The following is a 13,135-nucleotide window of genomic DNA, read 5'->3' on the forward strand; positions in this document are numbered from 1 at the left end:
CAGTCATAGCTTCCAGATTAGTGAAAATTATATTGTTTTGCACAATGATCAGCAGTTCTGGAAATAAATGACAATGTCAATTAAAGATTTAGGGATAGCCTGACAGGAGTAATTATCAAAAGCTGAAATGCTCAAGCCTTACTGGTAATTAAAAAATAATTTCCAAGTATCAGGTGGCTTCCCTTTGACAATTGCGTAGGTTACCATGCAATTAAAGATACCTATAATTAGCACCATGTTGTTAATTAGTGACAACTTGAAGCACTGGTCTCCTTTCTTGACTGTTGCTGAGTTCATTAGCATCCTCACATTTGACCATGTTGTCAGTCTTGGAACAATTACAAACAAAGCTGGGTTTAAAGGCAACAGATGCTGGAAATTTCCCTCGACACACTGGTAAACAAAATGAGTAATCTCGGGTCTAACCACTCACCTTAGATGCAGAAATTTATTGAAACGTAACCACGCATGTCAAAGGGTTCAGCTGTCACTGAAATTGCAATTCGTTTGTCAGAAAGAAGCAGCAGTTAATGTCAAAGTGTCTGAACTTTCTGAAGCTCTAACTTGGTACTTAAAAAGGTCTGCAAGCAGAGTAAATGCAAACACAACAAGCTGTGCTTCTGAGGCAGACTCTTTTAGTCTTTACATGTCTTGAGCCAAACTGAAAACATTTAACCAGGCAGGCTTTGCTTTATTATGTCACAAAAGTCAAAATCTTGCCAACAGTGAACAGTGACTATTACTGGTAATAGCAGCACATTCTGTTCTGCTCAACTGTTGCCTTTCCCCTCTTCTTTCGTTTCTCCGTGTGCCTCTCATTAAACCTTCTATACTGCATGCAGCAGTGAGAAGCCCAGCGGTGTCCCTTGTTAACTAAGTTATCAGTGTGGCTACAATGAGCAAGCAGGAGGACTCCCTCTGCTCCACTGTGGACTAGCTCTGCCAGGCCATAATAAAATAATTCACCAAGAGACCATCTCCCATTGGGAGGTTAAGGGGTCTCTCTGCATCAATTAACATGTGGTGGACTCGTGGAACAAGCCTGGTGAAGACTAATAGCCAGGCAAGTGTGAAATCACCTTGCCCCGGCCAGCAGTCATGTGCATTGGTAGGTGAAAATGAGTTTTCAGAATTGGAAAAAGAGAGCAGGCTCAGATGGAACAGAGAGAGAACAGATTACCATGGATACCGAGCTAGCCGCTGAAATCAATAATCTTAGGTGTTTTGAATGAGCTTTTGTGCAATTGTTTAGACCATCTCAAATAATGGTTTGTCCTGCTCCACCCAGAAAAAGGGCATTAATTACTTTGGCTTAACTACAAAGGCTCCTTACAATGAGAAACCTAGTTTTGCAACGAGACATTATGCAAAAGATGACTTGCTTTCAACCGCATGTCCTCACCTGGTAGAAGTTGGGCCAGTAGGTGCTGATAGCCAACTCCACCTGTCCCCAGGAGCGAGAGGCTGGACCCGACACGTTCCAAACAGGCATCCCCATCGGACTATTGTTTTCTTTAATATAGACATTTAAGTGGCCGGGATGGCTGTTGTCTCTGCCTCCTATATAGTAGTGGAAGATGACACAGTGTGTGTCGTTCTCCTTCAGCTGGGGTGTCAGCAGCAGGGCCTTCTGTCCTGCGAAGCGTCCTGATGTGTTCACCATCATAAAGGTTGACCCTGCAACATGAGCAAGTAGTGTAATCATGGGTTAAGAAGGTTTTTATACAAAATACCAGTAGAAACTCGGTCAATTAATTTTTTTTTGTTTTTTTTTGTTACACAATCCTAGCCTATAGTCATGTAAAAAGGGGTACAAAGTCGATCTCTGTAAATGCTGCAGTACTAACTTAAATAACTTAATATAAATTATTTATTTAATCTAAGATTAGGGAGACGTTACTGTGAGAATTTTTGAGCAATCCAATTTTAGTCACATAGCTACAAGTCACAATAGTCGCCTCGAGGTGCTTTATAGTGTAAGGTAAACACCCTACAATGATGCTAATAATATATAATGATTGTTATATATTATTAGCATAGAAGATGTAACTAATTAAAGGTCATGAATAAGCTGCAGAATATAGAGAGCAAGCATAATAACTTATTTAAAGTAGTGTATAAGTTAAAAAGTAAAGAAAGGTTAAACTAGCTCACTAACAGAGTTAAGAGTTAAGCTAATGTGTTTTCCAAAACTATGCAGAAGCATTTGACATTAATCAAAAGTATGGATAAACAAATAGAATTGTTTAGGTAAACAGTTGAAATAGCCATGTAGAATTAGAAGCTAGAAATTATTGGGTAAAAGTAAAGGTAGCATTTAAAACCATTAGCTAATGGTAAACAACTAAAAGTGATCACTAGAAAATGAATAAGGCGTTTAGCATCCCAGGGCTTTGGATGTGGCATGGTTATTGACAAGCTGAACAGAATATTTCACAACACACAAAAAACAACCATCACTAGGGTTTTACAGAGAATGGTCTGGAAAAAATAAAATCTAGGGAGCAGCAGTTTTCTTGAATACAGTGTATTTAGGTACACTTGATTGAGCGGCTTGTAATGTCTTTCAACTGAAATGTAATGATAAATTCCAAAAGTAATTGGAAAAGTCTTTTTTTAATAATACTTGTGATATATCATCATTAGCCAAAAAAATCTGGTCTGTTTCTTTGGTCCAAAGTCAAACAAAGCAACAACTAATGGATGTACTAGAAAAACATTTTATGTAGCCCTTAATTATTAATCCTGTTACGCATTAAGTCAGATTTCTACTGCATATTGTTACGCATTAAGTCAGATTTCTACTGCATATAATGTTCACAAAGTCTAAGAATGAAGACAGCATCAGACCAGTGTCTGATTTCTTGGTGTGCGCTTTGCGTAACAAATGGCATAATAATAATTTCCTCTGAAGTTTTCATTTGACAGCCACGCTACATGTAAGAGGTGCTTCGTAAGGCTTGGGACGATGTTGCAGCAGATTTGATCGACTAATTAAGTCCCTGTTAATTGTGTGACAACACAACTTGGAGCTGTTGGTGTGCGTAGTTATAAACAAAACAAAGCTTTCCAAGACAATAAAACTAAAACTAGCAATCGGATCATGAGCTGCAGCAGTCACTGCAGTTAATAAATGAAATGAAAGGAACAATCTTATAAAGGGACGTAGAGAACAGATAAATGGCTGCTTTGAGTGCTTTCCTATTAGCAGCGACAATTTTAGCGTGTGACCTTTGATGAGAAAATGCTCTCATCTTTAGATTGATAGAAACACTCTTATAATTACCATTCATCAAAATACAAAGACATAGAAAGACCAATCCCGAAAAAATACTGGATGTTTGACAGGAATGTTTTTCCTCAATGACAGAGAGACGGGAAATGATGAGAAATCAATAAACTGAAATCTATTTGCCAAGAAAGCCCCATTTAGATTTTATCACTTTGGTTCAATATCAAAGGTTAATCTAATTCTCTACCCTCTTGCCAATAAAACACAAGTGAGAATTATTATATTGGCAAACTTTCAAGGAGATGCAGAACACATTCTATTTGTCATCATCTTATTTAGCTTGGCTTGGCAATGAGATGGCACAAATCGTAACAGCATTTGAGACACAGCCAAAAGAAAGCATCAGTTTATGTTAAAATCCATTTTTGGGTAGTGTGCTAATGACTCGAAGGCACATTTTGATTCGAGGAGAGACAAACAACCTGTAAGCAAAACGCTTGCTGTATGCAAGGCAGAGCTGTGGTGAATGCGATTCTTCGTCATTAAATTTAACATGTGGGGATCTGCTCAGATATGATGTTAAAAAAGGGTGAATAATGTCAAACTAAATCAGCAGGGATGGCCCCCCCGAGTGTGTCAGCCTAACAGCCTCTCACAAAACCCTATTTGTTCCATCGATGACTCGAGCTTGCCCTCTCGTCTTGTTGTGCTGCACTTGTAACGCTCACCAATTCCATCTGTCTCCAGCTTCAGATAATGAGTGGGGGTTCTGTCATGTTTACACAATGAAACAAGAGGAGAGGGAGCAGAAGAGGAGGAGGAGGAGCAGCGAGTTGTGATGACACCAAGTCAGACTGATCAGCTTTGTGTGTCGTCAGGTGCAGGCAGTTGTTGTTTTAAATGATCTTAACATGTTTGCCGCATGTTGGTGGGTGGGTGGGGGAGGGGTCTATATCATTAATTCATCTACCACAAATAAATGAACTGTAAAAATAAACCAGTGAAACAATACAGTGCTATGATGAACACGTGCACGTGCTAGTGTTCCCATTTAACAATGAATACAGAAAATGCTGATTCTGTTTGACCCAGAAAATGTACTGCATTTGAAAAATAACAAGTGTTTTGGTACTGGTAAGGTTCAGTTTTTGGCTGTTAGTATTTCTGTCAGGTAGGCTAAAGAGTTTTAGCACTATGAAACTTGAGCTACAGTAAATAATTTAGAAAGTGTGAGTGTACTTGCAGATACACATTATTGCCAAAAATATTTACCCATCCATCCAAATCACTGAATTTAGGAGTTCCAGTCACTTTCATGGCCACAGGTGTGTAAAATCAAGCACATAGGCGGGCATATGTTTTCTGGATTGGTCGATTGGTCGCCATCAGGAGCGAATTCCAGTGTTGTACTGTGATAGGATGCCACTTGTTCAACAACTCCAGTCATGAAATTTCCTCGCTACTCATTAGCGGTATTATAACAAAGGGTTGGATCCAGTAGTCTAGAGCAAGCCGGCGCAGGACTCTAGAGCAGTGGCGTGACGAATCACGCTTCTCCATCTATAAGAGCAGTCCCCAACCTTTTTTGCACCAAGGACCAGTTTACGGCCGACAATGTTTTCACAGACAGGCCTTTAAGGTGTCGCCGACAACAAATTAAAAAAAAAAAAAAAAAAAGATTTATTCATAACACTGGGAAAACACCCGGGGAAGCAGAGTTTACGATTTAAAAAAAAAAAAAAAAAAAAAAAAAAAGATAAAAACCGCTAAAAACCCTGAAAACCATAAATTTCACACCCGAGCTTCAACTCTCGCAGCGCGGTAGCAAACGACTCATGGACCGGTACCAATCCATGGCCCAGGGGTTGGCGACTGATGAGAAATTTGATAGATGACTCTGGGTTTGGGAACAGTTTGGGGAAGGCCCCATTCTGTTAAAACATTGATTGCACACCAGTGCACAAAGGTCCAGAAAGACAGGGATGAGCGAGTTTGGTGTGGAAGAGTCCTGGTTTCAACCTGATAGAAGATCTTTGGGATGAATTTGAGCAGACACTGTGAGCCGGGCGTTCTCATCCAACACCAGTGTCTGATGTCATAAACTTTTAGTTTATCTGTGATTCAAGTGTTGAGGGTGATTATTTCTGGGGCTAAGCAAAAAGTTGTCTAAAGTACAAGAAGGAGGGCAGGAGATAAGTCGACTTTGAGACACTTTTTTCCCCCAGCCTCTCAAACAACAATCAGGTGCCTCTACAAAAGGGCTGCAAGGTCTCTTTAATAACAACCAGCCTGCTCAGGTGCCCACAACATTTTTTCTTTGAGGCATCAGCAACCGGTGTCATGCGAACCAGCACTAATAATCAGTTGATGAATTGTTCAGTTGTAGCTCATGTTCCAAAGACAAAAGATCCTGGCACCAGTGCTTTTCTCTATGATTAAAACAGACTTTCCTATTCATTTCAAACAGCCACGTTGTGACAGTGTTGCACTGGAGGATTTATGCACTGCTCTTCTCTTTGTTAGTAATTAAAGAAGAAAATATCTGATCCCTCAAGCAGCATTTCTTTACTAGTTCATGAAATATTAATATTAATGGGCGCCACGTGTAAGAACTCACTTCTTGTTTAATTATGCTTAATACAGTAGCCGTAAATATCAAAGTGATAGTAATATAAATGCATATGATGCATTGATCAGACTGTCTTCCTCACCATTATCCGGGATACAGAACTGTAGCCATGAGGCTGTGCAATGTCTGTTACCAAATTTGAGACCCACAAATTGTGTAGATTTGAGCCAGTGAACCCAAACACAAGGAGAAAACGTGTCCCTTTCCTCATTACTGACCGCCAGGCAATGTAAAGATACTGCATTTCGAGTGACAGCGTGCCACTTCTTTGTACTGCCATTGTCAACGTCTCAGAGTTGAAGAAGATGACAGGAGAACACTGATTGTCATTTGAGCTTAATGACCACATACTCTGCAGGACCTGCTGCACCATGACAAGATAATTAGCCAGTAAGCCAGTAAGAGCAAATTATAATGACACAGCGCTAGTGCTGTGCTAATGTGCTAGTGATGCACAAGGGTGTTTTCGCTCTCTCTCCCTTTCTTTCTCCATCTCTAGTACCTTAACAATGGTGTGTTCAGGACCAATTAAAAAAAGGAGAGGGCTCTCGGCACACTAAGCCCATCTCTGTAACTCTGTAAAGGCCAGGGCTCGCCTATTGTCTAAGGTATTCAGAGGAACAGATTTATTATTATTCCAATGTAGGCCACCTTCACCTTCCATTACAATGATGGCTGTACGTGGAGAACATGGAGACTGGTGTGAAAAATGAATGAGAAGGAGATGAAGTGTTCCTGCTGCAGATGCCACATATATTCATGTTGCTGTTCCTTGGAAATGAAGGACACACTGCTGAAATTGAAATGTGTGACTTTCATTATTCTGGAATATTTTGAACATTTATTAACAAGGACACTGACTGAATAGAGGCTGCTGCATTTAAAAACATACATCACACAATGCATCTCATACATATTCTAACATTGATTATGAGACAATTTGTTTGTAGAGGCCATTAATTAGAAGGTGTCACGAAAATCGTTCAGAATCGGTTGGGGCTCGATCGATCTCTTTGACCAGTTTCCATAGATTTCTCTCATTAGTCAGTTGTCTGTTTTGATTAAGGACATTAAGAACTTTTTAATTGGCTCCTTTAAATCACTTAGTTCATGGGTTATTTTCTCTGAGAGTGAAACAAAAAGCGGAAAACATTGGGTAGCTGGTCAGTGAAGTTCTATGCAATCTAATACATGATTTCTACTGGAGTACAGGCTTTTCCAGCGAGTGTAAACTCACAAATGCTCAAGTTCAGCTGGACATTAAGTAATCCCAAATAACAGACTTAGTGGTTTAATGGCATTATGAGCCATACAGAGAGAACCATGGACATACTCCAGGGAAGGCTTCCATTAGTTTAATCCTTTGCCCTGACAGCACCCTCAGCTGGCAGAGCAGTTAGGAGTTGGCCACAGCTCACGTCCATCCATAAAAGTTCCTTCTGCTAGGAGAAGGGCCTAATAATAAATAAAGAAAATGTTTGAATAGTTCAATTTAATAGTAATGTATGCATAGACTAGACTACAGAATTATTACAGAGTATTTGCTCTTATGGAAAGCCCCAAAAGATGAATTTCCTTAATTTTTGTGGGAACAACAAACTATCCAAGACACAGAACAACGCAAAGTGTAGACAGAACCCAAGACAACTGCTGGAATGGCTGTTTTACTTTAAGAAGGGATTTTTTTTCTTAAAAAGAAAGGAAAGTCTTTTTTTTATGCCGTCCGATATAAATTAGTTCTCACAAATACGCTACTGTCTAATTCTAATCATCAAAGTCTATAGGTTGATGGTATTGAGATTAATTATGAGTTGAGTAACGGTTTGAGCAGGCGATATAATTTGCAATAATGAGTAGTGCTCATTATTTCTCTTCCATTCAGGTCCTGAACCCTGTGAAAATCATTATGTGGGGGAAATCAGAATGAAGGGGCGCTCTTTAAACCCAAACCCTCCAGGTCTCATTTGCTAATAAAATTCACAGAGGTCACCACCGCAGAAAAGAACGGCGGCCGCTTTGGAAATGTCAATGAAGACAGGGCTATTCTCACTGTCTGCTACCAATCAAAAATGCTCTCGCTGTGAGGGTTAGGCTGTTAATGTGAACAGCCGTGGCCTCCACTCAATTTTCCAGAACTTTCCCTGTGTCCTTTGAAACATGAAAGGAGCCTGATAAAATAACAGAATAAGTTTGGGCTCTCCATATGAAGACCTGGCAGGTCTCTTTGACGGAGTCAAACCGATTCACCCAGAATCATCCATCATGCGGAACACGTTTCAGCCCCGTCACTTTAGTCAGGTGGAACAACTGACCCTTATTATGTTCCCTGGCAGCATCTTTTGTTGCTGCATGCCAATCAAAAATAATTCTTAATGGCTTAATATATCGTCTTAAAATGCAGTACGCTCGATTGCCAATCCATTCCAGGAAATGGGTCATGTAATGGGCCCCATTTGCCTGTTACAAACCCATTCCACAACAGAAACTTTACACATGACTCGCCTATAATTAGCCTTAATTGTTCACGTTATGATCACTTAGGATACAGAAAAGATACATGTAAATATGTCCTCCATCATGATTTCTTAACCTTGTTCATCCAAATCGGTAATTTGCTGAGACCACAAGACACTTCTTCACCCCACAAACATGCTAAATTGAAAATGCTAGTCTCTCATGCCTGGGAATTAATTCACAAATTGATCAGACTTTCTGCTCTGTTCCCTAATCATAATGGCGCTTCTCCTTAAGCTTAACCTAACCTTGCCATTGGTGGTGTGCAAGGTGTGATTTTCACACATAGTTGCGAAAGGCTCAAAAGCAACTGGCTTATGTTCACAATATGATGCCCCTCCCTTCACAACAGCAAATCCCATCTTTTGCTGATGTGATTTAAATTCTGATTAAATTTCTGATGCCCTTCAGTCAGCGGGTGTTCTCACTGCTCATAATTTAAGTGCTTAGCCTTTTTTCCCCCCTCTTTCATTTGGACAGCACATTCGGCACAACAACCAACACTTGTTTTCCAGGTAAGACGGAGGGTCAGTTCATTACCTCCTTATTGCAATGTGATCAGGAAGGTGAAGACTTTGCCATTTAAAAACATCTGCCTTTATCTATATGCAATAGGCAAACTCTTCCGTGTTTAAGAGTAAGCTGTATTGCTTGAAATTGTCACCCTGTGAAGCACCTCATTCTGCCAATCCTTCGCCATTGTCCAGGTGTCATTATCAACCAAGGATGTGCTATCAAAATAAAGACCCTGTGCAACAGTGAGACAAATTTTTTTTTTTTTTTTCTCCGCAACATATTTAGAGCAGATGTTAAGAATAACACAATAAGTCATTTAGCTGGAGCTCCATGTGCAATTGTTCCTAGTAGAATACAAAAACCCTAATTAATCTCAGTTAGAGGCCCTTCTTTCTCTTCCTCTTGCTATTATTCCCCAGAACGAGTCTCAGGGGAGAAACAGAGCAGCAGCCTAGTACTGGCAGCATCCAGGACACCAGCGGAGAAGACAAAGTCTCGAACTAGCTAAGATTTACAAACCCCACCCCCCCACAAAAAAAAACCAAAAACAAAAAAAAAAAAACAAAAAAAAAAACAACAAAAAAACAGCTTAATAGAATCTGGACATCCTACCAGAAACTTCCACAGCTTCAGTCATTCCTCCCAGAGAGGGGGGGGGGGGGGGAAAAAAAAAAAAAAAAAAAAAAAAAAAAAAAATCACAAGTGTCTTTTATTCAAGTGCAACTATTGTCTTTAAAGATTCTGTTCAAGCCAATTCAAGCCCAAATATGACCGAAGTGTATCCAATTCTCCAAAGCTGAATGAGAACTCTGTGAGATTATTTTATTTATGTATTTATTTTTAATTGCTCAGGACAGATGAGGCTTATTGTAATAGCAGGGCAGACTGTGGCAGTTGTGACGGGGGTTCAGCCACTGGCCTTGGGAGAGGAACACACTGAGGATTGCCCAAGCAGACATACAGAGCCTCAAAACTGGGCTGAACCATACTAAAAGGAGCCAAGGCATGCAATCAGAGCTGCATGGTGGGATAAACAAGGCGTCTCTCCATCCAGACATAGCAATTAGGTAAGGCGCAGACCATCATAAACAACCAAGAGTTTAAAGCAATGCTTGTCTCCTCTTAAGTAACCAGAGAGGGTTTTTTTTTCTTGTTGCATTTCATTTCACTTTTCAGTTGTGGTACTTATTTACATGCAGGCATGGAAATGGGCCAGTTTGGTCTTTGATTGCAGTAAGAGGAAGGAGAGTCCACAGCAGGCTGACATCAAACTCTGCTGCGTGCTTCTCTTGAGTAAGGTCTAAACACTAAACCACAGTGCCTCAGCACCTTCATCACAATGTCTCCTATTGATTCTTTAGTACAAATTTTTGCAGGCACATAATTGAAGAGTGTGCAGCTTTTAGTTCTGAGTGTTATTAACCTCTGTTAAAAAAAAAAAAAAAAAAAAAATCAAAAAACAACTCATTTTAATATCAAGCTATTTTAGTGACATTCACAGTTACAGCTACAAATGTGGTAGTTCATACAGGACAACAAAACCATATAATGCTAAAGGGCATTGTTTTATGCTTCAGGTACAAAATGTAGCTTGAATTTTTGGATTAACAATCTGTGCACAGCAGCTATGACAAAATATTGTTTGTGCTGTCAGCGTTAATCTCGTTAAAATGACATTAACGTCATAACCACATTAACACGACAAATCTCCGTCAACACGCTAGCGCGGTTAGCTTGCCGACACGCGGGGAGATCCGTGCTAACTCGCTAACAGATTTGCCGCATTAATGCGGTTATGGCGTTAACGTCATTGTAATGAGATTAACGCTGACAGCACTAATATATTTTCCTTTTGTTTCCATTTCTTTCCCTCTTAGATTACCACTGGATATCACTAATATTTTAACTTTTGATACTGGCTGATGAACAAGTCCAATGTTTGACCCCCCCAAAAAACAAACTGCAGTACACTATAAAATAAAAAAATGACAACCTGATAATCCAGTGAATGAAAAATTAAATATTAATTTCAAGTCTAATGTGGGCAATGAAACAATAATATTAAAAATGACAGAGGACAGTGTCACTGGAGTTTAAACCTCAAAAGAAATCAATTTTCTTGGAAAACTAAAGTAAACCAGAAGCAGTTAAGCATCATTTAAATCATGCATCGGTAGTGGCAACACCTCTGATTGGACCATTTGTGGTTACCAACAAATTTTAAAAAGGTACCGAGGTAGTAACGCCTTCGGTTCTCTGCTACTTCAATTCCATTTCCATCTTGGCACACCAGGTAGGATAACAATCTTCTCTCTGAGCATGATATGGTCGTTTTGTGAAGATTCATAAGTGCAAGTTGAGAGTAAGGCAGCAATCAGAGGTGAGATAGCTTTTCCACCAGTGTGGCTTTCACCTAAATGCATTTTTACCCATCAACCCCCACTCTAGTAGCCGTAAAACAATTTCATCTGTCAAGCACACTACATTTCCCATCCCTTCCAATGTGGTCAAAGAGGAGAGATTACAATTTTGCGCAGCAGGTTGAGTGCTCACACTGTGAAATGGAGAAAGAGCTGCAACCTGTTAATTAGGCCCAGTTCAAGATGCATAGATAGAAAACAAGCCTGTCTGAAGTGTACTCAGACTAGGAGGCACAATCAGGGACACCGCTTAACCAGACATGGGATTTTAATCAGGTATGTTAAATTTAGATCATGTGCGAGGTGTTAATTTGTAGGTCAAGGCTTTCACTGTAACCTTTGCCCAGCCTCCACGTGTCACGACATTAATCAATTTCGATGGAAAAAAGGAGAGACTTCCCTTCTTTGGAAAGTAATTTCTCTGGGGCAGTTCAGCACACAGCATCCTGATATACACACAAACAGGTCTGGGCACTGGCTGCTTAAAATTAGTGAGGACCTGCTAATTAATTCCCCTTCTGTCACTGGGGGGCCCAGTGCAATCTATCTGTGATGCAGCCTTTGTGAGATCAGGTGTCAGATAGGAGGAGGAAAACAATATCCATTAGTTTGCAATGCTACCTTTGTTAGAAGATGAAAAAAGAAAGAAAGAAAGAAAGCATCATTCCATTAGTCTAACTCTTTAGGTGCCTTCTGCTCAGTGGCAGTGATATGTCTGCATTTCAAATCAAATGAAAAGCGATCAATGGAACATTAAAGAGACAAATTGTGTGCAGACACAAAACGCAGGGAAAGCATTTTAATGAACTTCAATATGTTGCCGACAGATAGAATTCTTCAATTAACATGGATCAGAGTGCGCTGATATCAAATGTTGCTTTTGTTTTAGTTCATGTGCCTGTCCCAAAGATTCTGTGTATCAGATACTGTTGTGGAAACAAGACGCATCAACATCCTACATCAATAAAACTTAAGGGCATGATGTGGGAATACGAGTGAGGAATGCTGAACTATTGTTTTCTCTTCAAATGCTTACAAAATTAAAGAGTAGTACCTGCTCACATACACCAACCAGCCACTACATTAAAACCGCTAACAGGCGATGTGATCGTTTTGTTATAATGCAGGGCTTTGTTTGGAAACCTTGGATTCTGGCATTCATGATGTTTGTCGCTTTGAGACGAAATCATCCATCGAAACACTGTTGCAGACGAGCACCCCTCATAAGACAGTGGGCGCTCTCCACCCCAACACCACATTGCATAAAATTGCCACGGGTACTTGGCAAAAGGACTGAACAGGCCATGCAAAAGTTGAGGGATGCTTTGACACGACGTGTAGCTACATTTACAAGTTATGCTTTAGGTTACATAGGTTATACCTTAAGGTTTCAGTAGGATTTGCAGTTCTGATGTACCTTTTTAATAAACAAGTATAAATCCCGTGTAAGCCCCCAAACTCCCCCTGGAGACTCTGCCCCACTGCCCAGGTCACGAAGACTGCTACTGAAATAAAACTGGGTCAAATGGGCAACCTATCACAACGAAGTATTCTCAGTATGATGACAGAATAATTTCTTTCCTTCACTGAGCTAGGAGCCAGGTCCTTACCTGAGGGCATCCATGGATCTGATGGAGACTTCTCTCTGGTATTGACCTGCTCCCAGTCGAGGTCATCATCTCGGCCTTGGCTGTATCCACATACTGCCAGTGGCTTCTCAAAAGTACAATCGCCTGTGACAAAAGAAAGAAATTTATATGGTTATTCAAGTTTTCCATTAACTTCCTGCTCAAATGAATGAATGTATAAATTAAAGTCGCCTAT

The 13,135-nt window shown here is 40.1% G+C and overlaps 1 protein-coding gene across 6 annotated transcripts in view; it reads right to left on the bottom strand.

Moving 5' to 3' along the window:
• Positions 1-13,135, bottom strand: part of LOC101487566 (protein tyrosine phosphatase receptor type M) — a 158,427-nt gene that overhangs the window by 108,060 nt on the left and 37,232 nt on the right. For all 6 annotated transcript variants that reach the window (XM_076876443.1, XM_012920229.4, XM_076876442.1 and 3 more), the window contains exons 2-3: positions 12,922-13,044; positions 1,403-1,677 (exon numbers count right to left, since the gene is read on the bottom strand). In XM_076876443.1, coding sequence (XP_076732558.1) covers positions 1,403-1,677; positions 12,922-13,044 — 398 coding nt within the window. The remainder of the gene's footprint in view (positions 1-1,402; positions 1,678-12,921; positions 13,045-13,135) is intronic.

The sequence above is a fragment of the Maylandia zebra genome, linkage group LG18 (assembly GCF_041146795.1).
Source record: "Maylandia zebra isolate NMK-2024a linkage group LG18, Mzebra_GT3a, whole genome shotgun sequence".
Classification (NCBI taxonomy): Eukaryota; Metazoa; Chordata; class Actinopteri; order Cichliformes; family Cichlidae; genus Maylandia; species Maylandia zebra.